The following is a 26,562-nucleotide window of genomic DNA, read 5'->3' as shown; positions in this document are numbered from 1 at the left end:
GTGTGGGAACAGCCATGGGCTGCAGTCTGAGGGTCATGTGGGCTGCAGGGCAGTAGGGGCCCCCAAGTCCTCCCTAAGGACACCGGGAGGCCCCCCCCGACCGGGTCTCTAGCCTGGAGTCCTGCTTGCCCCCTTTCTGGTCTCCCCACGCTTGTTTGCCCATCTGGTTGATTTGTCCACGTTCTCTTTGTAGCAGGATAGCAGCATCTCCTCAGTGACCGATTTTGTGTGTCTGTGGCTTGTCTTTTCATTTAAAGATTTTATAAAATACAAGAGTTTAACATTTTAGCATTGCAGTCTTTTTCTTTATGGCTTATGCATTTAGCATCTTAGGAAAAACCCGGTAGTGCCTTTGACATAAAGCCCACGTTGTCTGATACTAACGTTGGCGCCCCACCAGTGTTCTATGGCCCTGACCACCCTGTTCCTCCGTGTTTTAGGTGCTTTTCTCATAACTGTTTGCCTGTTTTACAATCCATTTACTTTGCTCTGATAGTTGATATATTTGAATGTATTTTTACATTCCAGGTACATACGTCCTTTCAGGTTTTTCTCCTGCCTTGTGTCCCCATGGGATTGCAGCTCTTTTCTCTGTTCCTTCCCCTATTTGTTTGGAAGTTACAATTCTAGTTCTATTCTTCATGTGTATTTAACAAAGTCTAAGTTGGAACTAGTCAAGAGCTCTATTCTCCCCGAACAGACAAGGGTCTCGGGGCCTTTAGGACAGGCTACTGCACTCTGCTCTTTACTCCAAGGTTGGGGGGCTTCTCCAGAAATATTCCTGGGGTTGCTTCTGTCAAAGGGCTTCAGTGAGAGCTGCTAGGCTGAGGAGGGTGTTAGACCCAGGTGAAGTGCAGGCTCCCAGCTCTGAGTTCTTGGGGGGAGAGGGACTTCCCTGACTCAGGGAGCCCAACACCTGGGAGAAACGGCTTTTGGGGACTTTCTTTTTCTTGGTCCACTCTTGCACTGAGGATGCATCCTTTGAGCATCCTGGCTTTGTGGAAGAGCCCTGACCCCACATATGGGTGTGAAAGCGCATCCTGGGCATCAGCCCCCTCCCCCCCTCCCCCATCCCTGCTCTAGGGTAGTTTTCCTCCAGGCTTTCCTGAGCTTGCTTGGGCTCAGGAAAAGGGTGACTTACAAGGGTGCTCGCTATTTTCATCCAACGTTTTACAGGAGACTTTCAGTTATTTGGTCTGCCAAAAAGAGAAGTCAAAAATTTTTTAATCAAGTTCTATTTTTCTAGTTTTAAGGAGAAAAAAAGTCCTTTAACAGCCATCCCAATATTAACCATCCTGGCTGAGGAAGTTATTAGGGAGTCCTACCTCCAAACACAAATGTCAATAGCACAAGGCTCCACCGGGGTATGTTAAATGTTATATTTTGAATTAAGCCCTAAAAGCTTTGATAATTTTGGCAAATTTTTATTAATTTCAAAATGCCTTTACAGTTATAGTTGCAAACATAACTTCAACTTTTTGTTTACATTCTTCATCGCTCAGTTGAGTAATACAGTTCGTGAGTCGCCAGGCACAGACGGGGTAACAGAGGGTTGGCCGTCAGTCAGGGCGCAGCGGACGGCGGGCTGCGGGGGCTCACGCCACTGCGTCTCCCTCCCCGACCCCGCCGGGTGCGCCCCACCCCACCGCCCTCCCGGCCGGCTCCGGGCCCGCCGGGCTCCAGTCCCCTTCCTGTTGGTAGGACCTTGGCTGGCTTTCAGGAGGTCTTACCCCACAGGCCGGTCTCTGTAACCGCAACAGGGCTCCTTGTCGGGGTGACGGCCGGCAGGGCTGCTCACAGCGGGCTACCCTGAAATCTTCTCACTCTGGGAGTGGGGGCCAGGGGGCCTCTTCTCCACACAGCGACCCGGGGCCGGCTTCCTCCGCTCCCTGCGGCTCTGCCCCGCCGCGCCCGGCGTCCGGGAGCCCAGCCCGGCGTCAGCCGCGGGGCGCTCCTGTGCACTCGTGTCTGTGCTCATCGGAGTGCCGAGCCCGGCGTCAGCCGCGGGGCGCTCCTGTGCACTCGTGTCTGTGCTCATCGGAGTGCTGACCCCGGCACGTGCTGGGCCTGAGCGCCCGGGCTCATCCGGACCCCGGAGCGCGACAACAGCCGCTCCTGTGCAGCTGCCCGGCGGCGTGGAGGCGCCGGACTGACGCAAGTGCCCGGCCACCCCCCGCGCCCTGCCTCGTTCGGTAGCGCGCCGAGCCTGCCGCATGCCGGGCTCCGGTCTGGAGGGAGCTGCGGCGACGCGAAGGACACACAGCCCGCGCCGCGCCGCAGCGGGAGGGCCGGCCCGAGCCGGTAGAACGCGGTGGTGGAGGCCACGGGGCGCGCACAGCGTCAGGCGCAGGGCGGCAGGGTGGCTCCCTCACAGAAGCAGGCCACAGAGGGTTACAGAGGACGCACGAGCGGAGGCCAGAGGGAAGGTGAGTCCACAGCGCCCAGGACGAGGTCAGCCTGGGGACCCTGAGGGGAGACGGCAGAAAGGGCTGCAGTACGAGGGGCTGAGTGAGACGGGGCCCGCTCCAGGGAAGCGGTGCTCGGTGCGGGGCCGTCCTGACGCCACCCCCACACCCTGGTAGCGGCCAGGCAGGCATCCCGGCCTGACAGTCCCTCCCCCCGGGGGGGGGCGAGGGGCGGTCCTGACGGTCGCACATCCCCCCCACAGTGAGAGCGCCCCCGGGCGGGGGGCGGTCCTGACGGTCGCACATCCCCCCACAGTGGGAGCGCTCCCGGCGGGGACCCCGTCCTGACGGTCGCACATCCCCCCCCACAAGGAGAGCAATCCCCGGCGGGGACCCCATATAGAACCGCCACCCTGTTGGTCCCACAGCTCAAGCCCCGCCCTTCCGGCGTGCGGCGGAAGCGGAAGTGCCCGCGGGCGCCGCTCACTTCCGGCCGGGCTGCGGGCGGCGGCAGTGGGAGGTGAGTGGGTGGTGGCGGCAGTGGCGGTGGGCGGGCTCCGGGGCGGTGGTCGTCGAGGTCCCGGGACGGGGGGGGGGGGGGGGCGGGTTCGCGCGGCCCCGGGAGGCGGGCGGCACAGCCGGCCGCTGCAGACCGGGCCCGCGCTCCACTGACGCGGCCGGGGCGCTCCGCGGCCGGAAGGGCGGGGCGGGGGCGGGGGCGTTGCCGTCCTCCCGGGGCCGCGTCCTGCCGGCTGGAGGAGGTGCGCGTGGGCTCCGAGAGAGCCGCGCGCTGGAGAACTGCGGGGGCAGCGCGCTGGGGCCGGGGCGTGCGCGGCCCGTCAGTCAGGTGTGGCCGCGGAGGAGAACGGAAGTGGGCAGGTACGGAGTTGGTGGTGGGGCGGGCGTCGGCTGGCCCCCCGGCGCGGGGCTTCGCGGCTCTCGCCTGGGCGTCTTCGCGTTTCTCCGTCCCGCTGAGACTGTGCACCGGGCCGTGCCCGGTCGGTCAGGTGGGCGGAGAGGCCGTGCCGGCCGCGCAGTGCTGTTGCGGAGAGGGGTCAGAAGGCAGGTCCTGCGCGGATAGCGGTCGGTTAGTACGGAGCCCTCCGTGGAAATCGTCCGGGGACTTGAGGGTTTTGCTGTAAGCGGGGGGGGCGGGGGGGCGGGTAAGGAATTTAGGGAGAGGACGGCTCTTTCTCATCTCGTCAAGAAGTTATGTGCAGAAAGCACGCCTGGAAATAGTGTAATGTCTGAGGTCAGGGGAACACACGTTTATTAAATCCTCTCATTTGCCAGACGCTCCCGGATACCGTTTTGGCGCCAGGGCTGGGGCATTGGAGCTGGGATGGAAGGTAGGTCTGTTTGAGCGAAGGTGCCTTTTGCCTTGTCATCTTTGTTTATCAGGGTTGTTAAATGTACGAAGTAGAATTTCAGATATTACAGTCAGTAATGATTTTTTTAAAATATGTCCCTTTTTTAAAGATTGATTTATTTGAGAGAGCACGCGCATGTGCAAACACCCATGCCAGCGGCGAAGGGGGGGCCAAGGCGGGGGGAGGAAGAGAGAGAATCTCAAACTCAGAGCCCCGAGCCCCGACACAGGGCTTGACCTCACGACCCTGAGATCACGACCTGAGCTGAAGTCAAGAGTCGGGTGCTTAACCGACAGAGCCACCCACATGCCCCAGTAGTGATTTTTTTGAGGGGCATGTGCTGGGACTTGAGCTGGGGGTGAGTGAGGCATGTTGAGGCATATGCTGTCTGGGTGCTTCCGTGTCCTCACTGAGGCCTCCTGGAACAGCTGCCCCACCAGTGTGGCCAAAGGGTGCTATGAAGGTTCCAGAAACTGGCTCTTGTCTGTGGGAGAGAAGTACCTTGGAGACTGACATCTGATAGGGTGAGGGATCTAAAGTCCACATAGAGACATCCTCCATTTGTTTATAGCTTATACCTGTAAATGCCTCTGCTTTACTCAAAGGTGAAAGTGTCTTCATATCTGAGTTCTGGAGGCTTATATCTATTACTAAGGAGTGCATAACCCTGGTTCAGCTTTCAGGTTTACTGGATCTCAGGTGTTCCCCTTATAGCTCCATTGTGAACAGCTGAGACTGGTAGGGGGCATGAGTTTTGTACCTACCTTTTCTACCTTCCTAACACATCTTCCCCTTGTGCTCGCTCTCTCCCTGTTCACACAGGGTACCTCTAGTATGACACGTGCTGAGATTCCACCTGCTTTTTAACGATGAAGGAGACAGACCGGGAGGCTGTAGCAACAGCTGTTCAGAGGGTTGCTGGGATGCTTCAGCGCCCGGACCAGCTGGACAAAGTGGAGCAGTACCGAAGGAGGGAGGCCCGGAAAAAGGCCTCAGTGGAGGCCAGACTGAAGGTATGAGACCAGAGGCCACAGGCATCCACTTTACTCCCAGTCAGGATAGATCCATTTATCTTGAGTTCTGGGTTTCTGCATAACATCATCATTGTAGTTTTGCTAAATTAGATTTTGTGATGGTCTGGAAAGAGGCAGAACAGACCATAACCTTTACTTAACACGTTCTTTCCAAAACTGTATTACCAAGCAGTAGATTATAGAGAAGTTTGTGGGAATATTGGAAACACCAAAGAAACAATCTTTTAAGCACCCAGAAGTGTCCTTTTAAATTTTAAACAATACTAGAAGAATAGCAGCTATCCTTATTTGTTAAAAGGTCTTCTACAGAGTGCCACTAGAGAGCATTTTGTTTAGAACTTTTCAGCATACGCTGTAGCTGGCTGGCTGTGTGCCAGGCACTCTGCTGGCCCTGGGCAGGAAGGAGCAAGGAGAGTGTGGCACAGTTATTAAGCATGTGAGAGTGGGACAAGAAAGAAAATTATTCTTTTTCAAGGTATTTTGTGATTGGTTTGGCTTTCAACTTAACTTGTATGAAGAGATAAGGTTTTGTTAAAATACAAAAGTACACTGAACGTGTTAAGTACACGTTCAGTGTACTTAAAAAATGTTAAGACCATGGCCTGCTGTGATTGACAGGCAGCAGAGCGGTCTTGGGGGTGAAGAGAATGCCCTTGAGGAAAGTTCATTTTCACAGTCATGTGGCACTTGAAAACACTGTTAGCATTTGGATAATGGCAGGCTTAATAAGACAGGATGAGGATCGTTTGTACCAAAATGAAGCATCCAAAGACTGGTTGGCCTATTTAAAACAGTAGTTTTACTTTAATTTAAAAAACAGTTTGGACTTGCCACATTTTTGGTCAGCATTTTAATCTGTTCCAGAAACTTGTGGGATTAGCTGATGATCATCAGTAGTGGCCTAGAGACCTTCTGTGGTCCGTTACCATCATCATTAATAATTTCTATGTGCAGCTTAAATGGCTCCTGGGTCGGATGTGTACCTGGCTTTGGTTATGCCAACTGGCCTTCCCTTCTTTCCCCTCCACTGGCTGCCCCTCCTTCATGTTCCCTCCCTTTTGGCTGTGTACCACTTGCTGATGGCATTTCGGCATGCCAGTCGAGTGAGTCTGAATCCCAGATGTACCAGCTCTCTGCAGTGGGGCCAGCCATCCTTGAGCCAAGTCTGGTCCTGGCTGAGTGGCAGGAGGCTCTCTACCTCAGAGCTGATGAGCAAGTCCTGACAGTCTGAGATGAGGCCTGAGGGAACTGAGGGATGCCTGGGGAGACCATGTGTGGAGTCCTCCTGGGGCAGCCACGGGACCTGAGGCATGCCCATCGTGGTATCCAGTATCTTCAGGCTGAGGGCCCAGATGAGGAGTTTAGGAGGTTTTCTCAACAGAGCTTTAAAAGACATTGTTCTGTTTTAAGGCAGCAGTGAAAAAAAGGAAAAGCTATTTTGTGAATCAGTTAAGTTCTTGTTGAATTTTATCCTCTTTTCTCTGAGTATTGACTATTCCCAGCTACTGAAATTTGTCTTCTGTGAACTTGAACCTCCCGAGGAAGACTTGTTTGTGGCTGTCCTAGCTCTGCTCACCATCCCCTCGCCCCCGGGTGTCTCCCCTAGGCTGCGATCCAGTCCCAGTTGGACGGTGTGCGCACAGGCCTGAGTCAGCTACACAATGCACTGAACGATGTCAAAGACATCCAGCGGTCCCTGGCCGACGTCAGCAAAGACTGGAGGCAGAGCATCAACACCATTGAGAGCCTCAAGGATGTGAAGGATGCTGTCGTGCGGCACAGCCAGCTTGCCGCAGCTGTGGAAAACCTCAAGAACATCTTCTCAGGTGGCTGGGGGGGTGGGGAGGACAGCTGGGGATGGCCGGTGCTTTGGGCGTCAGGGGCAAAGTGCTGTCTATTCTCTTTCCTGTGACTCGTTTTTCCTCGCTGTACAGGTGATGAAGAGGTAGATCCAGCTTTTGTGCGGCGTATTTTGTAGACCTCCCTTGGTGTGGACAGTGTTTGATTCCCACCTGTATAGTTAACTTCTTGTTTGCACTAAGGGTGGAAGGGACCATTTGAACAAACCAAGACCAGTAAAATGCTTACAGTTCCGTTTGGATAGAGGCACAGCAGTGGGTTAACAGAATAAGTGCTTATGAGCTTCATTCCCTGGGTTGCAGTGTGGCTGTCAGATCAGTAGACCGGATGGCACTCTGACAGGTGAAAAAGAAGCATCCCTGTGAACAGGACAGACGGGCCAGTTCCCAGCTGGAGAGGTGATACAGGCGAGTGGCAGTTCCCAGGTGGAGAGGAGTGTGCACAGGCCGGGGGCGGGGGGGCAGGGCACAGGAGAGAAACACTCTGCAGCCTTGGTCAGCATTGGCCGGGATCTAGTGGAGGCTTTGCAGCTGGCTGGGGTGGGGTGGTGGCAGGAGGTGTGGAGGTGTCCCTTTCAGAGCCATGTCCTAATACCTCACCAGTAAGAGGCTCTGCAGCCTATCCGGGAACAGTGTCATTTGTCATGTGGGTGGGGCTCCGTGTCTGCTCAGCACAGTCCCGAGATTGTCTCACCCCTCACCCCCTCACCTCTAGCAGGGTCACCAGCATCCCAGCAAGAGACCTTGGGATGGTCTGACCCCTTCCCTTCCTTTATCCCGTAGCTGGTCTCAGTGAACTCTTTCTGTCCTTCCCTAAACTCTGCTCAACCCCTGAGCGTAATGTGCCACAGTTCTTCACACCACTCTAAAGCCACATCGTGGTGGCCCTGCTCCAGCCGCATTGTACCTTGGTAATTTGTGTCCTGTTCAGCTCCTTTTCCTTGGACTCCTCTCACACTCGTGTCTGACGGCAGTGTTGTTGAGTACCTGGCCCCCTTGCTCATCTTCCCTGATACTTACGGCCATGTTCCAAGTTGCTTCTCACATCGCCCCCCCCCCCAACGAATGGCACAGCATTGCCGACTCCACAGTGGGTGCTAAGGAAGCAGCTCATCTTGGTGACCGTTGGCTGCCTGGAATTGGAACGTCGTCCCCAAGCCTGAATGTCCTTCCTGACACTGAGCCAGCACCTTGCTAGTTAATTCCCCCCCCCCTTATGATTTCCTGTTGACTGGCAACATTTCCTTCCAGTCTTGTAAAGCTAATGTCAAATGATCAAAAGTTACTTTAATGGAAGAAGTTCATCCACAGGAGTTGAAAATAATTTTCTTACCTTGAAGAATGAATGAGGCTATGTTATACATGCATTTGTGTTAGGAGTAGACTTTATTGGGAAGATGTTGTGCTGGTTTGACCCTCTTTAGACTTTTCTCATTGCCTGTAATTTGGTAGTACTGTGCACACGGCCTTTCCCCCCCCACTTTGTTTTAACATGAGATTTCATATAAAATTTAACATCTTGATTGTTTTTGAGTGTACAGGTCTTTGGTGTTATGCACTTTCACGTTGTGCAGCTGTCACCACCATCCACCCCCACAACTCTTCCATCTTGTAAAACAAACTACAGTACTGTGTATCAGTGACATGATAGTAAAACTAAAAGAAGACCAAACTTTGCACCCATTAAATGATAGCTCCCCATTTCCCCTCCCCTTACTAGTTGTGGGTCTATTTAGATTTTCTGTTTCTTCAGGAGTTAGTCTCTGTAGGTTTTTTTCACTATGTCTAGTGCAAAAATAGGTTGGCGTACAATTGTTCATAGTACTCTCGTGATCCTTTCTATTTCTGTAGAATCAACAGTAATGTCCCTACTTTCATTTCTGATTGTAGTATTTGAGTCTTTTCTCTCTCTCTCTTTTTTTTTTTTTTAAGTTCATTAGCTAAAGATTTGTCAATTGTTGATCTTTTCAAAGAACCACCTTTTGGTTTTGTCAATTTTCTCTATTGTTTTCCACTTCTCAATTGCGTTTCTTTCTGCTTTTCTCTTTATTGTTTCCTTCCTGCTGGTAGCTTTGGGTTTAGCTTGTTCTTTTTCTGCTTCCCTAAATTATAAAGTCAGGTTGTTGATTTGATAGTTTTTTTTTTACACAAGCAGTGACAGGTATACACTTGTCCTTAAACATTTGCTCTTGGATCCTTAAGTTCTGGTGCGGTGTGTTCTTACTTTTGTTTGTCTAAGTATTTTCTAATTTCTCTTGTGATTTCTTCTTTGACCCAGTGATTGAATGTGTTAATTTCCACTAATTGTGAATTGTTCATTTGTTACAGATTTCTAACTTCATCCCATCCTGGTTGGAGAAGATACTTTGTATAATATCTACCTTTTCAAATCTGTTGAGATTTAATTTGTGGTCTAACATAAGGTCTGTCCTGCTCTTGGAAAGAACATGTGTGTGGCTGCTGGGTGGAGTGTTCTGTATGTGTCTGTTAGATGTACTTGGTTGATTGTGTTGTTTAGGTCCTCTGCCTCCTTCCTTCTCTCCTGACTGGTTGTCCTGTCCACTACTGTGAGTGACATCGAAGTCTCCCAGTTACTACTAGAGAACTGTCTGCTTTCCAGTTTTATGAATTTCTGCTTTGTGTTTTCTGATGGTCTCTCATTAGGTGTGTAATTGTTTATAATTGTATCTTCTCGCTGTAGAGAGGCTTTTATTAACATATACGCCTTCTTTGTCTCTTGCAAACTTGATTTCAAGTCGATTTTGTCTGGTATTAGTGGGGCCACCTGCTCTATTTGGGTCACTGTTTGCATGGAATGTCTTCTCCCACCCTTTCATCTCAACCTGTCTGTGTCTTTGGATCACAAGTGGGTCTCTTATAGATAGCATATGGCTGGATCTTGTGTTTTTATCCTTTCTACCAGTCTCTGTCTTTTAATTAGAGAATTTAATCCATTCACATTTAAAGCAGTTACTGAAAATTTGTGATTTATTTCTGTCATTTTGCTATTTGATTTCTGTGTGCTTTACAGCCTTTTTGTCCCTCATTTCCTGCATTCCTGTCTTCTTTGTGTTTAGTTGATTTTTTTGTGGTAAAATGTTTTAATTCCTTTCTCATTTCTTTTTTTGTGTATTTGAAAGCTATTTTCTTTGTAGTTACTGTGGGGATTACATTTAACATCTAAAATTAAAGTCCTCTGAATTTATACCACTTTAACTTCAGTAACAGACAAAAACTCTGCTCCTACACAATGCTGTCTCACCCCCTTTCAGTTATTGGTGTCACAAAATTACATCTTTATACATTGTCCAAAAACATAGACTAATTGTTTTTTTGCATTAGTCTCTCAAATTGTGTGGAAAACACAATGTGGAATTATAAACCAGTTACAGTAATACTAGACAAATAACTTTTTTCCCTAAATATATAAGTCTTTTAAATTATGTAAAACAAAAAGTAAAGCGACAAACCGAAGTTACCATAACACTAGCTTTTACAGCTTTTACAGCTACCCACATATCTACCTTTATTGCCATCCTTATTCCTCCACCACTCTCTGCGCTACCATCCAGCGCCCTTTCATCTCACCCGCAGGACGCGCTGGGGCAGCTCTCCAGGCCGAGGAGTGCTCAGCTTGTGCTTGTCTGGGAGTATCTTTGTGTCTCCTTCACTTTTGAAGGACAGTTTTGCCAGATGTAGGACTCTGGGTGACTGTTGTTTTCTTTTAGACTTCAACTCTCGCAGCCAACTGCCCTTGGGCCTCCAAAGTTTCTCATGAAAAATCTGCTTGTGGTCTTACTGAGGCTCCCTCGTAGGCAACCAGCTGCTTCCCCTCACTGCTTTCCAGGTTCTCTGTCTTTGATTTTCAACAATTTGTAATGTGTCTCATTCTGGGTCTCTGAGTTCTTCCTACTTGGAGTTTATTGAGCCTTTAGATGTTTATATTCCTGTCTTTCATCAAGTTAAGTAAGTTTGATCATTATTCAGATAATTTCTTTGTCTCCTTTCCTCTTTTTTTATCTTCTGGGATGTCCACAGTGTGCATGTTGGTCCACTTGACATTTTAAAACTTTTAAAACTTGTTTTAAAGTCTTCAATAGAGGGGCGCCTGTTAAGCGTCGCCTTTGGTTCAGGTCATGACCCCAGGGTCTTGGGATCGAGTCCTGTGTCGGGCTCCTTGCTCATCGAGGAGCCTGCTTCTCCCTCTGCCACTCCCCCTGCTTGTGCCCGCTCATTCTTGTTCTCTGACAAATAAGTAAATAAAGTCTTTTAAAAAAAATAAAGTCTTCATCCAGTAGATCAACAACCTAGTGTTTCTTAGGGATGGTTTCTGTTGGGTTATCTTTTCCCTTTGAATCTCCATACTTTCCTGAATCTTTTTATGTCTTGTGATTTTTTTGTTGTTGTTGAACGTTGGACATTTGAATCTAATAACATAGTAACTGTGAAAATCAGATTCTCCTCTTCTGCCAGGTATGCTGATTTTTGTTTATTGTTCTTGTTTTGGTTATTGTAGGCTGTCTCTGTGCTGAGGATCAGACTGAGATGTAAACTGAAGATGTTCTCAGGTCTTTTCTGAGCCTGACCCTTCCCTGAGCATGTGCAGGCGCTTTTTAATTCCCCCGTATATGAGGTTGCTTTTGAATGTCATTGTCTTTAATGTCTGGAGGGGGAAGGAATAAAAATGGAGGGGGTAAAGAGGCACTGGCTCTTTAAATCATCCTGAAGTCACCTGGCTCTAGGGCGAGGGGTTTGCAACAATGGTGGCCTGAGTGCAGTAACAATGGGTTCCACCACTGTGTCTGCATCTCCCTGATAGGAGGCAGCAACCAGCAGTTGGAGCACAGATCCCCAGTGTTTGGAAGACATGGTCCTTTTTGCTCACCCAGGTTCCCTCAAGCTGTGTATAGGCTGCTTTGGGAATGCGTGGCGGGCAGGCCAGGCTGGGGCTGGTGCTGGGAAGGTGCTCCTGTGCTAAGAGCTGAAATTGACCAGAATTAACCACAATTTACTCCCAAGCCATCTCCTAGAATTTGCCAGCCTTCTGCAGACTCCACAGTTCCAAAATAGTTATTCAGACAGATTCTGTCAGTGCAGTTGCTGTCTGGGTGCGGAGACAGATTCCTGGTGCTCTCTCTGCCATCTTCCCAGGGTCCTACCCAGCCATTTGTGTGGTTTTTCACGGTGCCATCTTGTGCCTTTTTCCCTAGTGCCCGAAATTGTGAGGGAGACCCAGGACCTCATAGAACAAGGGGCGCTCCTACAGGCCCACCGAAAGCTGATGGACCTGGAGTGCTCCCGGGACGGGCTGATGTATGAGCAGTACCGCATGGACAGTGGAAACACTCGAGACATGACCCTCATCCACAGCTACTTTGGGAGCACGCAGGGGCTCTCGGACGAGCTGGCCAAGCAGCTGTGGATGGTGCTGCAGAGGTCACTGGTCACTGTTCGCCGTGACCCCACCTTGCTGGTCTCAGTTGTTAGAATTATTGAAAGGGAAGAAAAAATCGATAGGCGCATACTTGACCGAAAAAAACAAACTAGTTTTGTTCCTCCTGGGAGGCCCAAGAATTGGAAGGAGAAAATGTTTGCCATCTTGGACAGAACCGTGACGACTAGAATTGAGGGCACACAGGCAGACACCAGGGAGTCCGACAAGATGTGGCTCGTCCGCCACCTGGAAATCATAAGGAAGTACGTCCTAGATGACCTCATCGTTGCCAAAAACCTGATGGTTCAGTGTTTCCCTCCCCATTATGAGATCTTCAGAAACCTCCTGAGCATGTACCACCAGGCCCTGAGCACGCGGATGCAGGAGCTTGCGTCCGAAGACCTAGAAGCCAATGAGATCGTGAGCCTGTTGACATGGGTCTTAAATACCTACACAAGGTAACTCCAAAGTTACTCTTGTATTTTATTTTATGTAGAGTTGAGTTGTTTTGCTCCAGCATGTGCTCAGCACCCTCAGACTTTGTTTTCCGGCTGATGAAAGCCTCCCCTCTGGCCCATGTGTGGGCTTAACCTTGAGATCAGGGCCCGGCCTCTGGTTGTGTGAATGCTCTTGTGTTTGGTTGGTGCTCCTGCCCTTGATGTCCAGTCCCTAGGAAGCAGTTCAGCATTGGGCTCTTCCATGATACTGAGTGCCCACTGTGCACTAACCCATTTCCTCCTTGCGGTGACACCCTGAGTGTGTGGTTTTATCCCGGGGGACAGGTAAGGACACATGGGCGCAGGATTTCCCGGGACCTGCACAGAGTCACAGGGGCCACCAGCTCACTCCTCCTGGCTTCCAGTCCCCCCCCCCCCCCCCCAGTTTGGTTTCTTCTCACCAGTATCCTGGAAAAATCCATTCTTTTTACATTTCAACCTTGAGGTTTTGTCACTTCACAAAAGGGACGTGAGCCATTTTGTGCTTGTATTCGTTTGACGTAGGGTTTGAAAATTGAGGCAATGGCGGGGTATTCTTTGTAGAATGTATTCAAAGATACATTCTTTAAGGTTAGCTAGCTGAGGAGAAGATGCATTTTGATTTTGCAGGGTTTTGTGAATAGAGAACAGTATAAAGTACTGTACTGGAATTATTTTTAGCCTGTCGCTTATGTGCAGAAATTTGTTAAACCTCTTGCTTCAGCAATAAGGTTTTGGATTTTTGTTTGTATCTTGGTAACTGGTTATAGTAGAGAATATGTACATCTTAACATAAAATGGGAGAAACTCTCTCACCCACGATAGTGATGGTCACTCTGGTGTGTCTGCAGCTTCACTCTGCCAGGCCTTGGTCCTGCCCCCTGAGCACTGCCCTCGCCCAGCCCATAAGCCCGGAGTGATCACCATCTCCCCATCCTGTGGCCTTCTCTGTACAGGGCTCGATTTCATGTTACCCCGTGAGGAAAGCACTGTTAGGGTCATATTTGTTTGTGTGAGAAAACTGAGGCACAGGGAGCCACATGCCCAGCATTTACATGGACAGCGAGTGGAGAGCAGGAGCAGAATCGGCCATGGGCCCTTGTTCCTCTTCTAGCCACCAGACCGGGTGTGCATTTGTTGGTGTGCACAGTTTTGTGTCTTGGTTTTGTGTCTTTTTCTGTGTGTGGACAGCTGCATACTGGCCACCTTTTTAGCATTTGGATTTTCTAGTGGGAAAAATTGGATTGCTTTATACTAGAAACATTTCACGCTGAATTAAGGTTCTTTGGTGAAAATCTGTGTTGAGTGAATAGTCTTTTAATACTTGCAGAATTTTGTGAAGTGACTTTTCACCGAGGAAGACCTTGTATTTCTTATAGATAATGGACTAGCTGTGAGTACTCGGTGTTTTCCTCGTAAATACGTATTTAGGGAATATGGCAAAAAGCATGTGTATTTTTTCTGAACGTTCAAACTTTGGACTTTTAAAAACCCAACCACACAAAGATACTAACTTTTTTATGGAAACTTTTTTCTGAAATTCAGCCCACATCCCTGCCTTCTTAAGCACACTTGTCCGAATGCATTGATACTTTTGCTGACTTATGTTTCATTATGAAGTGCAGGGATCAGCAATGTTAACTTCAGCACTTATGTTTCTGAATTACTGTACTTGTTTGTCATTCCCTTGTTCGATAGGACCTGTCTACTCAGCACTTCCGGTTTGCCAGGCCCTGGCCTTCCCCAGGGGGAGGTGCTGGGCATAGACCAAACATATCTCCTCCATCACAGGGTTTCTTTCCTGAGTGATGTGGGTGCAGCGGGCTGAGGCCAGGGACAGAGGTGCCTTATGTGGCCACTTCTCCCCAGGGCCCCGCCTCTCCTCCCTGACACAGTCTTGAGGGTGGTTGGGTATTTGTGTGTCAAAAGAAATAGCAACACTTAGCTCAGCGTTTTCTGTCTTCCTGGTAATTATTCTTTCTCATACCTGGTTTTGCCATAGTGCAGAGATGATGGGGAACACGGAGCTGGCCCCAGAAGTGGATGTCAGCATCTTGGAGCCTTTGCTTTCTCCAGACGTGGTCTCTGAGCTGCTTGACACGTACATGTCAACTCTCACTGTGAGTAGAGCAATGTGTGGTCCCAAACCAGGCTGTGTTGGCTCCCTAAGTCATGCCGTAACCGAGGCCAGTGGGCAAAAGAAGGCGGGGGAGAAACCGGTTTTGATGTTGGCTTCCTAAGGATGTGTGGGCTTTGCTTCTGGGAAATTGGATCTTGAAATATGCGTTGGCCAGTTAGATGAGGAAGGTGGCTCATTCTCTGGTCCTGGATCTGGAGGTTGAAGCGTGTGTTTTACAGGTACAGAAACCTCCTCTGGCTGGACTAGTGAATCTGTCCAGCCCCTGGTAGCCAGATGGGCAGTGGTGCCTGCCAGCCTCTTAGAGCTGAGCACAGGAGTGGGAGGGTGGCATTTGGGGACCAAGTGCCCATCCCCCCACCCCCCATGACCCCCAGGTGGTCTGCGAGTAACAGGAGGTCAGGGTCTGCTTCCTTGGACAAGGTGAGCACAAGCATCAGACAGCGTTCTGACTGAGATGCTGAGCCCCCACACTGGGAAGCAGGGAGGGGTCTGTGCTCCCGAGGTGATGGTGCTGGTGTGTGGTCTTCCACGGACAAACCTGCTGGGAGCATGTCTGCCTCGTGCTTCCGTGTATGACTGACCAGCCTGGCCTCTCCTGTAGTGTGGTGCTCATCCAAAAGGTGGTCAGTGGAGGCAGCACCTGCCATGGAGGCGGCTTGTGGGGTGGCTTCTCTGGCATCCCCTTGTTTGGGAATAGCGACTCCCAGGGCCCTGAGTTTGGTTTCTGCCACTGCACTGCTGAGGAGAGGCTGTGTGCATTGCCTCAGAGTGGCCTGTTCTATTCCTTTTTCTGTGATGCCAAACTTCTTTAGTCAAACATCATTGCCTGGCTGCGGAAAGCACTAGAAACAGACAAGAAAGACTGGATCAAAGAGACAGAGCCCGAAGCCGACCAGGATGGGTTCTTCCAGACGACACTCCCTGCCATTGTCTTCCAGGTACCATCGTGTGCTTCTGGGGTGCATTGCTGGATCATTCCTGGGATCTGTGGGTTTGACAAATGAACATAAAGTGCCTCCCTTCCTAAAGACAGAGGGAGACCTTTCTGGTGCCTCAGGTCTCTCTTTCTGTCTGGAGCAGAAGATACCAAGGGTCACCTGTCCAAGCAGTTTTGCCCAGAGTTACTCTAGTTTCCCTTAAGTGTTTGGATTTGAAGTAGAACCGAATTACATGTTATTTGCATGGGACACTGAGATTTGAGTTTGCTTGTTTGGTGTTTTCTGATGTTGGAAATGGCTGAGATTTGTCTTCTAAAATACCACCTGACTGAGTATAACCTGATGGATTTGGGGAAGAGTCCTTTATATTTTAACCATAATTGTGCCTTCTTATGGTTCATTTACTTTTTTTTTTTTTCAAGATTTTATTTATTTATTTGACAGAATCAGCGAGAGCAGGAACACAAGCAGGGGGAGTGGGAGAGGGAGAAGCAGGCTTCCCGCCAAGCAGGGAGCCCGATGTGGGGCTTGATCTCTGGACCCTGGGATCATGACCTGAGCCAGAGGCAGACGCTTAACGGCTGAGCCACCCAGGCGCCCCGGTTCATTTACTTTTTGATGCCCAGCTCCTGCTGATGTCCTCCAGCTTCCTTACTGTCCTTTTCTTCTGGCCCGTTGGCTTTTCTTCCTGGAGGAAGGTTTTCTGGCAGGAGGAGGGCTGAGTCATGGTCTAATCCTTGTATGAGACCACGTCACTGGCATGTGCTTGGACACTAGCCGGGCACAAGTGAGCACTGTGGGCATCTGTCTCTGGGTGACACCGTGAGCTGTAGAGGGGGCCTCATCCTTTCCTTTATTTTGGAAACTGGTGTCGTGACAGACTGCATGTACCACAGGCCTGGGGTGAGCTTGGCCTTCCAGCCCTTCTCCACCTCTCCATGTGTAGCTCCCCTGAGCTCCAGTGTGTATCTTCCCAATTCTTCATGAGGAATCCACGTCACAAATCACAGCCCACCCCCTGGTACCCCTGTGACCCCAGCCGCACCCGACCTCTCTGGGCCCCCCATCTCCCTGTCAGCTTGCTGAGAATACACATTTCCCTCTTTGTGGAGACCAGCCTGTTTGCAGGTAATTAGGAAGCGATTCACTTGTTTCTTTTCATTTGTTGAGAAAGTTGTTCATTTAACTGACTTGTTATATTTTGAGTGGTTTCTTTCCTTTTTTTTTTTTTTTTTTTTTCTGAATTCGGACTATAACTACCAGTTGGCAGATAGGGGTTTTAATGGGAAACTTGCACCCTTGTGAGTTCATATTAGAATTCATAAATTCTCCAATTTTTAGATGTTCGAACAGAATCTTCAAGTTGCTGCTCAGATAAGTGAAGATTTGAAAACAAAGGTACTTGTTTTGTGTCTTCAGCAAATGAACTCTTTCCTGAGTAGGTATGTATTTTTGCCAGGGCGCTCATTTAGAAAGTGTATGTTTTTAAAACTTAAAAGCAAAACTTTGATCCTAATATGCCTGATATTAAAAAATACTTTAAGCCTGAATTTGTTGTTGTGATCTTGGTTATTTTGAAACAAGCCTTTGGAATGGATTACACTGGTTTCCTGAGAGCCCAGATGGGCCTGCTGGGCCGGAGTTAGATTCTCCTCCAGACACTTCCTTTCTGTTGTCTGCGCTACCCAGGACCTGGGAGGGGCTCCATCAGGTGGTGGCTCCCCGTTCCCGCTGATGGGAGTCGGCCGTCCGACAAGGCTGAGGAGTGTGTCTGCTGGATGCCTCCCTCCCTTTGACTTGTTCGGGAAGATTTTCAAATCTATACAGAAACAGAAAGAATGGTGTAAAAAAAACTTGACCCATCGTCCACCTTCAAAAGCTGTCCCTTTAAAGCCCCCCCTCACCTCACCTGCACACCTCCCCCCCGCCCCAAGTACTTTAAAGCAGATCCCAGACATTCTGGCATTTCATTCCCTGTGTCCTTACTCTGGCTGTAGGGCTGTCTGACACCAAGTTTGTATTTGGGTTTCCCCAGTGGTTTCAGACATGCCGCCTTCTACTTGTGTGTTGAGACTGGGTTAGCAGCAGGTCTGGGCTCCCAGGTCCCAGGTGCAGTAGTGTGGCCTTTCCCCTCTTTGAGCCACTGGCTTGTGGACACGTGCAGATTATGTCATAGTGCCCAGCACCTTCTTGTCTAGCCCTAACTGCTGTCCCCCTCTGAGCCACATGTTGGCTCTAAAGGCTTGTGAGATTCCTCTTTATTTTCTTGCTGTTTTGCAAGAACCTGGCGTAAGCAGAGTGCTCCACACGGCAGTGCATCACAAGACGCATGTTCCTCTGTCCTGCCCTGGTGGCTGAGAGTCCCCGCCAGTCATGCCCCTGGGGATCATGGCCTTAGTCATTTTGTTGGCAGAAAGAGGAAATTTTCCTCATCAGCCCCAGAAGTTTGATTACCTGAACCACACGTTGGACAGAAAGGTGGAATAAGTGCATAATTATTTCCCTTTAATTGCCAACTTGGCTCCTTTCGTAAGGTCTTTTAAACATAGGTATAGTGTGTTGTAGTGTTCTGCTCTTGTTTGTGAGTCTCTAATAAATTCAAAAATAAAGTATGTAGTGATCTCAGGTGCTTGTTTTCTTCACCTCAGATGAGCAAGTTATTTATTTTTGAGTAATTTCTTAATTTGATTTCTTCAGGGAAAGTTTCAGAAAGTGACATTTTATCTAATATTTCATAATGTTCCCAAGACTATTGTATGAATTTCTAGGCAAATTATATGTCAGATAAAATAATAATTTTCCACCTACAAATATTTCAAAATATTTGTATACTCAGAATACTGAATCATACTTCAAAGTCTGATACAAAATTTATTTTCAATAATCCATATAAAATGATCAGCTTCCCTGATTTTTCATTAGTATAGATCATCCAAAGTTTTATTTTATTTTTAAAGGTTTACCTGGTCAGATGTTAACGATGCCAAATGTATTTATCAGGCGTGATTTGTTTGTGGTGTTTGGCACACCCTCAGGCTCCCCCTTACTGATAGTTTTGCTGGGGGGCTGTGTGTCCTCAGATACAAAGAGGAAGCTCAGTCGTATAAAGAAGAGCACCTGAGGAATCGGCAGCACCCCCACTGCTATGTCCAGTATATGATCGCCATCATCAACAACTGCCAGACCTTCAAGTAAGTGACCGTCATGGACAGGGTGACCCAGGAACAAAAGAGCAGAAGGTAAGGATACTCAGCTGCTTTATGGGGCCTTAACTGTTTCCTTACAGAGAATCCATAGTCAGTTTAAAAAGGAAGTATTTGAAAAATGAAATGGAAGAAGGCATGTCTCTGAGCCAGCCAAGCATGGATGGGATTCTGGACACCATTGCAAAGGAGGGCTGCAGCAGCCTGCTGGAGGAGGTCTTCCTGGACCTGGAGGTGGGAGCTGGTTCTTTGCTGCTTTAATTTCCAGGCTGACAGTAGTGTTTCCATCCACTGTGTATGTGGGTCTGCAATGTACCCTGTGACCGCATACCCGAGCAGAGCTGACACTTTAGTTCACCTCTCACTGTGAAAGGGCCTTTGCTTTTCTGTGAGGTGTGCCTTATATGATACAGGCCCAGATTGGAGTCCTCTGATGTACAAATGAACAGACTCCCATGAAATATTAAAGAGATTAATCAGCTTGGTGAATTACAAAATGGAAACAAGTACATAGAAGGAAGATGGACTGTGTTCATTAGCAAATTCTTGATACCGGAACCAAATTGAGAACTCGTGCATGTGTGCAACACACATCACATGGACCCTTTGAATAAACATACAAAACAAAGTCATTAACAAAATGCATTTAGCATCATATCAAAGGCATAATACACCAAGAACAAGTAGGGTTTATTTCAAAAATACAAAGATGGTTTAGCCTTATATAGATGTATAGGCAGAGACCAGAATATATTAAAAAAATAAAACCGTGATCATCTTGGGTCCTCCTTGAAAGGAAGTAGCTGGAGAGGAGCTTCTGGGGTGATTGGTGGGATCATTTTGTGATGTCTGCAACTTTCTTGAAAATGGTTTAGAAAACAGATGAAATGGATACATTTGAAATTATTTCAAAATAAAAAAAACTATGACAAAATTGGATAAAGGACATGAGTAAGCCCTTTCACAGAAAAGGGTTTACAAATGTCCTAAATGTAAAAACAAAATGCCTGGTCTTCCTGATCTTCAGAGATGCACAGACTCAAACTGAGTATTCTCTTGCTTCATGGGATGGCAAGTGGTGTTGCAGGCATGGGAAAGGGGATGCTCTCGTGTGTCCTCTGTAGAACCAGTGCTGTGGTTTTTGGAGGGCAGTGTGGAAAGTTTCCAGGGTTTTAGTTTGCACACTTGTGGGTCGAGCAGTTCTACTTTTGGGCTTTCACCTGCAGAAATGCACAGGTTCACTGCGCTGTTCTTTCTAATTGCAAAATGTGAGCAGTTTTAAATGTCCATCAGGATTGGGTAAATGCAGAATATCCATGTGATATATATAAACAGTAAAGGCTGTGTGTGTACGGACAGATCCACAGTCACCGAAGTCATATGTAATGAGCGTCTCACAGAGTTACGGTACGTGTTGGCGGACTACGTGCCAGTGGGGTTGTTATGTGTGTATTGCTGTCACAAAAGATCACTGAGGCTCTGCAGCACCTTCCTCCTGATACACGTGACTCAGGGACTGTGTCCAGGTGACGTTTTCTGTGTTCTTTTCAGCAACATCTCAGTGAGCTGATGACAAGGAAGTGGCTGTTAGGATCAAATGCTGTGGACATTATTTGTGTTACCGTGGAAGACTATTTCAATGATTTTGCCAAAATTAAAAAGCCGTATAAAAAGGTAAGAGTGTGGACACAGTGACTTGGTGTGAGCTCACCTGCAAGCTGGAGCCCACCTGCCGTCTTGTGTGGAACTCAGTGTCCAGTTGGTTCTTCTGTGAATGGACATTCGCAGGCAGTTTCATTGAAGGCAGGCAGGAGACATGAGTGTCTGGAGATAAGCCAGTTGGAGGTGATGGCGCTTCTGATCCTTTAACCTTATTGCCTTCTGACACCCCACCAAGCCCTCTTTGACACGTGGCCACAGACGCAGGCCGCGCTTGTGATAGGGACCTCCTCAGCAGCCCTGGAATCCCCTAGAAGGGAGGGTGGGGGCAGCGGCTGTGGGTCAGTTTCCTCTCCGGGATCCCTATCCAGGGCACAGGCAGGCTCCTGGCCTTTCTCTGCTTCCACAGAGGCCCCGGGGCTCTTCTCTGTGTGGCCGGGCTCTGGGGGACCCAGGAGCCCTGCCACAGATGCACGGAGCCCCTGTGCACCTCAGCCACGTGCATGTCCTTGGGGCTTCCCCGAAGTAGCCTATTTCCTCCTGCAGCGCCTGGGCCCCTCTCATGGGTTCTCAGGGCCTTAGGCAGTGTTTGATACATTTTAAAAAGTCGGGCTTTCCAAGTGTTTTTTTCCTGGCTTATACGAAGTGGTTTTGATATACTGACCTCGTGTTCAGACATTTTGTAAAACTTTCTCATTGTTTCTGGGATTTGTCTTGGGACCCTTTTAGATCTCTGTGTAGACGGTTGTGTCGTGTGAACAGTGACACTTTTCATTCTGGGCCTCACACCTTTCATGTCTTCTTGTTCTGTGATGACTGGGACCCAGTAGAACCCTTGTCGAAGTCCTCATTTTAAAGGAAATTCTTGTGACTCTGCCAGTAAGAGTGCTACCTGTGGGGAGACCCAGGGATTGGAACCCCGACTGACGGCTTCCCTCACCTGTGTTGTTGGGGGCGGCTGGCCCGCAGTCCTGTGCTGCTCCCTCGGCTGTTGGTGCCACCGTTTATTTCCTTAAACATTGGCTGGGTTGGTTCAGTAGTTGGTGCCTGAGGAGCCCGTGCATGCATGCAGCCCTCCCTGTGGGGGCTTGTCTGGAGGGCTCATCTGCTGGTGCGATTGGGCACAAGTTTCCCTTCCCCACTTACTTGAAAGAAACCTAGTGAATACTGTTGTGAACCCGCACGTGTGCTCCTTCAGGTTCTGCCATCTGTTGACAAGCAGGAGGGCGTGTGCCCTGCACAGCTGCCTGGCCAGCCTGGGTCTCAGCAGGCGCCTGGGGCGTGGGTCTCAGCGGGGGACGGGGTGGGGGGGGTGTCTCAGTGGGGAGCCTAGGGGTTCTCAGCGGGGGATGGGGGGTGTCTCAGTGGGGAGCCTAGGTGTTTTCAGCGGGGGTGGGGGTGTCTCAGTGGGGAGCCCAGGGGTTCTCAGTGGGGGTGGGGGTGTCTCAGTGGGGAGGTGCGGGGAGGTCTCAGCAGGGCAGTGTCTCAGTGGGAGCCTCCAGCCTGCCTCGCTGACCCTGTGTGTGCCGGCAGAGGATGACCGCGGAGGCGCAGAGGCGAGTGGTGCTGGAGTACCTGCGGGCTGTCATGCAGAAGCGCATCTCCTTCCGCAGTGCAGAGGAGCGCAAGGAAGGTGCCGAGAGGATGGTCCGGGAGGCCGCGCAGCTCCGCCTCCTGTTCCGGAAGCTGGCCTCCGTGAGTGCCTGCTTGTTTCTGTCCCCCCCACCCCTTGGGCCGTTTCGGCCCCCGCTGATCAGGGCCAGTCACGTCAGGAACCAAGTGACCAGTTGATCCTTCTTGTGTGCCCAGGAAAGTCTGTTGGACCTTGTGGCTGAGGGTAGCTTCTGGAGCGTTACTCCTAGCCCCATGGGAGCGGTGCTAGCCAGACTGGTCTCGCCCCTGTGGGCTGCCCGCCCCCTGCCCTGCAGCATCCCTGCTGAGGGTGCCTAGGACAGCTCCACTGTGGGCCGATCCTGAGCCGTTGGTGTCTGCCTGGGCCACAGAGTTCCACAGACACTCGGCATGTGTCCCCTCGTGGTGCTTGGCAGCTGCATGCACACTATCTTCCAGGGGTTTGGGGAGGATGCAGATGGACACTGTGACACCATTGTGGCCATCGCGGAAGTTATTAAGCTGACGGACCCGTCTCTGCTGTACCTGGAAGTCTCCACTCTGGTCAGCAAATATCCAGACATCAGGTAAGGGCCCATGTGCCATGTGTTTTAGCTAGAAATCATGGAACAGAGCAGTAAGCTCATTCCTAGGGTCGCTGACAAGATGGAGGGGCCTGATGAGCAGGTGTGAGCACTGTTGGGTGTCCTGGCTCCCGGGAGGACAAGCTGTGTGGATTATGGCCGGGAGCAGAGTGGGCATATCAGCGTGCTTCTGTGTCCCCTAGCCCTGCTGTTGGACCTGGAGCCCATGGGACCCCAGCCTCGGGTTATGCACCTCCCAGGTGTCAGCACGGCTGGGGAGCAGGTGGCCTGAGTGCAGGTGGGGCATCACCACGCTCTGTGCGCTGGGGGGACGGCAGCAGAGCAGAGTGGTTTCAGGAAGCTCGTCTTAGGCTCGTGGATTCAGAGAAGGGACATGTGCCTGTCACATGCAACCAACATGCCCCCCACCACCCTCCTGCCTCAGCCAGCTGCTTCTCTCTCTGCCAACGCTATGGGTTTGCTTGAAGCCAGAGGAACTGGTGGTCTGGGGCTCTCCAGGGTCCTCTCACTCTAGTTTGGCAGTCTGTTAAAGATTTAGGAGAACAGAGTTTAAAAAACTTCGTGATTATAGGTTGAAGAAAAGGTCACCATGAGCGGAGAACTCCGGTTTCTCTCCTGTCATGATATGGGGCACGCCTTCTTGTGCACAGCTGTTGACCCAAGCCAGGCAGGGGGAGACTGGGGGGAGTTTGAGGCAGGCGTGGGGGGTGAGCAGCTGTAAGTGCACCCACTGACACACCCGTGGTGTTCCCCACACCTGCAGGGATGAGCACATTGGTGCACTCCTGGCCATGCGAGGGGACACCAGCCGGGACATGAAGCAGACCATCATTGAGACGCTGGAGCAGGGCCCGACGCAGGCAAACCCAAACTATGTGCCCCTCTTCAAGGAGATTGTGGTTCCCAGTCTGAACGTGGCAAAGCTCCTCAAGTAGCCTGTTGGGCCGCAGCCTTGTTGCGATGCTGTGCCCATCACCCCCCCCTTGGAAATGTGTGGCAGCCAGAGCAACACGAGATGCCCAGGACTCGCGTGCCCTCCTATCCCGGTGTTGTGCTCAGGGCTTCTTGAAGAACAAGCACTCTGGGGGCCGTGGTTCTGCTGGCTTTCTCATCTTTTTGTAATGTCCTTTGTGAGGCAGGCTCTGGTGTGAGGGGCCTCATGGTGCCTGTCCCCCTTAACCCCTGGGTCTTCCCTCATTTCTGCACAGTGTAAACACCCAAAACTCTGCTCTTCAATAAAAGAGTCTAACCTCCTGCAGGGAAATGAAAACTTCCCGGGTGTGAAGGTTTTCTTACTAGGGATGATGTAGTGTGCGTCCAATGCCTGGAGGCTGCTCTCAGGTTGTCTGATGTGTAGCTCAGAGATGCACCTCCGCCTGGACTGGGGGCCTGGGTCCTGCAGCTCTGCGTGGAGCCCCTCGTGCTGTGTGTGTCCTGACGCGTGCCGCAGGCTCTTAGGTGCTGGGCCCCAGCCCCATCCTCCCCGCAACCCCACTGAGGTCAGGCAGGTGTCCCTCTGGCCACTCCACACCCTCCCCCAGGAGCGGACCTGGCAGACGAGGGATGTCGTGAGCATCAGGTCTGACAAAGCGGATTCGAAGGTGAATGTGAACATTTATCTGGTGCATGATACAGGATCTGTGCTCCTTCCTGACACCAGATCCCTTAGCCCCTCTGTCGTGTAGCCGTCTACGTGGCAGCTACTTCAGTGGTGGCCTCGTTTTGCATGAGTCTTGAGTCTCACAATACATTAACTAAGAGGCTGTACCTGAGTACATGGGGGGGCCTGTGTGTGGGTCCTGACCCTTCCCCACTGCTGTCAGTGAGTGGGAGTTCTCGGAAGCACCTGCGCTCTGGTTCACCATGCGGTGCTGTCCAAAATCAGGAATGGAGAGGGGCCCTGTTCCCCCCGGCCTTGCTTCAGGGACCCCGGGGACCGGCTGGCTCAGGTGGGGGGGCATGCAGCCCCTTCCCCACTGTGCCGCCAGCCCCCGTGGTGGCTGTGCTGTGCTCTGCTTCTCCCCCCGAGGGCCCCGCGTGAGTGCGGTGTGGGCTGCCCTGAACCCCCGAGCTCAAGTCTCTGCTCATCTCCAGCCATGTCCAGCCATGTAAAAAATTCACATGAAGGGCTTTTTCTTCAAAGAATCAAAACCTAAATGGAATTAAGTGACCAAAAACTAGATGCAGTTCTTAGAGAAAGTTCCTGGTTCAGAAGAGGAGTGACTTTTCTATAAATATGGAGCAAATGTCCTGTCTTTTCATATACGTATTAAGTATGTGTCTTAATGTTGAGCATGTAGTAATTTCAAGTGTTTTTTGAAATAAAATTAAGAGTTTTATTGTCCCTTATAATCATAAAAATGCATTTATTTTCCCAGCGACTGAGAGAGTTTTCACTCCACGTTACTTCAGGAACAAATATCCAGGGTGAATATTCAAATGATGACAACAGACCCAAGTGGCGCACATTGTCCTTGTCAGTTCTTGCTGTGATTATGTGATGGTCGCCCCAGTGCCCTTGGCCATTGGTCACACTTGCTTCAGGGATGCCTGTGGTAATGGTGAATGCCAGAGGTCAGCACGTTCCAAATAACGGGGACATGTGATTTTGAGGGCAACACAGTGGCCAGGATGTGGTGGGGGGTGGGGGCAGAGTAGAGGCCCACATCCTGGTGGGTCGGTGACAGCCAGGGGGGGCTCGTCTCTAGGCCGCTTGGTGCCAGGTGTCCATCGGAGAAAATGGGTTTAACAGGACAGGCAGCCTGCAGCTGGTACCAGAAACAGGTTCATGTCAGGCCACTGCAGATTCACTGAGTCTTTGGGTGGTTCTTTGTAAGAACACTTGCTGTTCAGTGGAAAGAACATCTTTCAAGGTAGATTTCTTTGACTCTCAAGTTTTATTCATAGGGTTTTCAGAGCACGGCGGGGAAGGGGCTCCTGACCACGTTTATTTAACTGGTGTGGGCACATGAGCTGATGCTTACCTGGGGTGCTCTGCCAATGTACCGTCCAAACTGCTGTGACCCCAAAACACGGAGCTGGGAGGCATGGACACTTCTTTGTGTCCAGAGGAAGTCTTCCAGGGAAGGTGGGCCACATGGGGGCTTCTGGCTGCTCGGCCCTCCCGCCTGTCCGTGGCACACCGCAGCTAGGGATGTGACCGGGACACCAGTGCCACCTGGGAGGAGACATGGAACGCAGCGGGGAGAAGCCCGGAGATGGGCTTCCTGGACAGCTGGCCTGGGAGCGAGCAGGTGGGGCCGTGACAGGCGTGGGGGGTTGAGGTGATGCTCCTCCAAGCCCAGGGGCACCAGACACTGACGAGGTCGGAGGACTCTCCTGCAAGGTCAGGAGTGAGCCCCTGCCCACACCTGGATTACTTGGCAATAAATGTGTTGTTTTAAGCCAACCGGTCTGTGGTACTTACAGCAGTCCTAGAACCACACTCCTATCAACTTTGAAATGGCTATAAATTTGCTGGTTAGACTTCTCTTATAAAAAGTATTTATAGACTCGGCATTGATGTGCATTTTCTTTCTATAATAAACCTCAAAAATTTTAGCCATTGAAAGATGTGTCTGTGGGGCACCTGGGTGGCTCTGTGGGTTAAGTGTCTGACTCTTGGTTTCAGCTCAGGTCATGATCTCAGGGTGGTGAGATTGAGTCCAGGCTCTGTGTTCAGCAGGGAGTCTGCTTAGGATTCTCTCTCTCCACCCCTTCTCTCCCCTACCCCCTGCCCCTGCTTGTGCCCTCGTTTTCTAAAAAAAAAAGTTGTGTCTGTGACACAGACCTCAAGGAACCTGGGGGCGGGATCCACCTGGGGGGGGG

The 26,562-nt window shown here is 50.5% G+C and overlaps 1 protein-coding gene and 1 long non-coding RNA gene across 5 annotated transcripts in view; one reads left to right on the top strand and one right to left on the bottom strand.

Moving 5' to 3' along the window:
* The first annotated feature begins 2,172 nt into the window (after nucleotides 1-2,172).
* EXOC3 (exocyst complex component 3) lies at nucleotides 2,173-24,004 on the top strand. 3 transcript variants are annotated; one of them, XM_025867513.2, is made up of 14 exons: nucleotides 2,173-2,426; nucleotides 3,699-3,754; nucleotides 4,598-4,788; nucleotides 6,416-6,635; nucleotides 11,879-12,560; nucleotides 14,581-14,698; nucleotides 15,531-15,656; nucleotides 16,998-17,098; nucleotides 18,737-18,847; nucleotides 18,943-19,093; nucleotides 20,411-20,533; nucleotides 22,052-22,213; nucleotides 22,589-22,716; nucleotides 23,498-24,004. In XM_025867513.2, exons 3-14 carry the CDS (start codon nucleotides 4,645-4,647, stop codon nucleotides 23,667-23,669), a joined length of 2,238 nt encoding a protein of 745 aa, XP_025723298.1. In that variant the 5' UTR covers nucleotides 2,173-2,426; nucleotides 3,699-3,754; nucleotides 4,598-4,644; the 3' UTR covers nucleotides 23,670-24,004. The 3 variants fall into 3 exon arrangements, with proteins under 3 accessions (XP_025723298.1, XP_025723296.1, XP_025723297.1); XM_025867511.2 differs by lacking the exon at nucleotides 2,173-2,426 and adding an exon at nucleotides 2,857-2,925; XM_025867512.2 differs by lacking the exon at nucleotides 2,173-2,426 and adding an exon at nucleotides 3,248-3,284.
* Nucleotides 24,005-25,156: 1,152 nt separating this feature from the next.
* The window catches only part of LOC141372422 (uncharacterized), a 2,005-nt gene continuing 599 nt past the window's right edge, over nucleotides 25,157-26,562 (bottom strand). For both annotated transcript variants that reach the window (XR_012377679.1, XR_012377680.1), the window contains exons 2-3: nucleotides 25,719-25,912; nucleotides 25,157-25,284 (exon numbers count right to left, since the gene is read on the bottom strand). This is a non-coding gene — a long non-coding RNA (uncharacterized lncRNA). The remainder of the gene's footprint in view (nucleotides 25,285-25,718; nucleotides 25,913-26,562) is intronic.

This window comes from Callorhinus ursinus, unplaced genomic scaffold, assembly GCF_003265705.2.
Source record: "Callorhinus ursinus isolate GAN/ISIS: 27379988/994484 unplaced genomic scaffold, GSC_fseal_2.0 scaffold3, whole genome shotgun sequence".
Taxonomy (NCBI): Eukaryota; Metazoa; Chordata; class Mammalia; order Carnivora; family Otariidae; genus Callorhinus; species Callorhinus ursinus.
The sequence above is the reverse complement of the archived record's forward strand: the minus strand, read 5'-3'. Positions and strand labels throughout refer to the sequence as shown.

Bases quoted from the DNA above. Each gene is read 5' to 3' on its own strand.
- EXOC3 (XM_025867513.2), top strand. From the start codon at position 4,645: ATGAAGGAGACAGACCGGGAGGCTGTAGCAACAGCTGTTCAGAGGGTT. The intron at 6,636-11,878 runs GTGGCTGGGGGG...CTTTTTCCCTAG, and splicing joins CCTCAAGAACATCTTCTCAG to TGCCCGAAATTGTGAGGGAG. The intron at 15,657-16,997 runs GTACCATCGTGT...TCCAATTTTTAG, and splicing joins TCCCTGCCATTGTCTTCCAG to ATGTTCGAACAGAATCTTCA.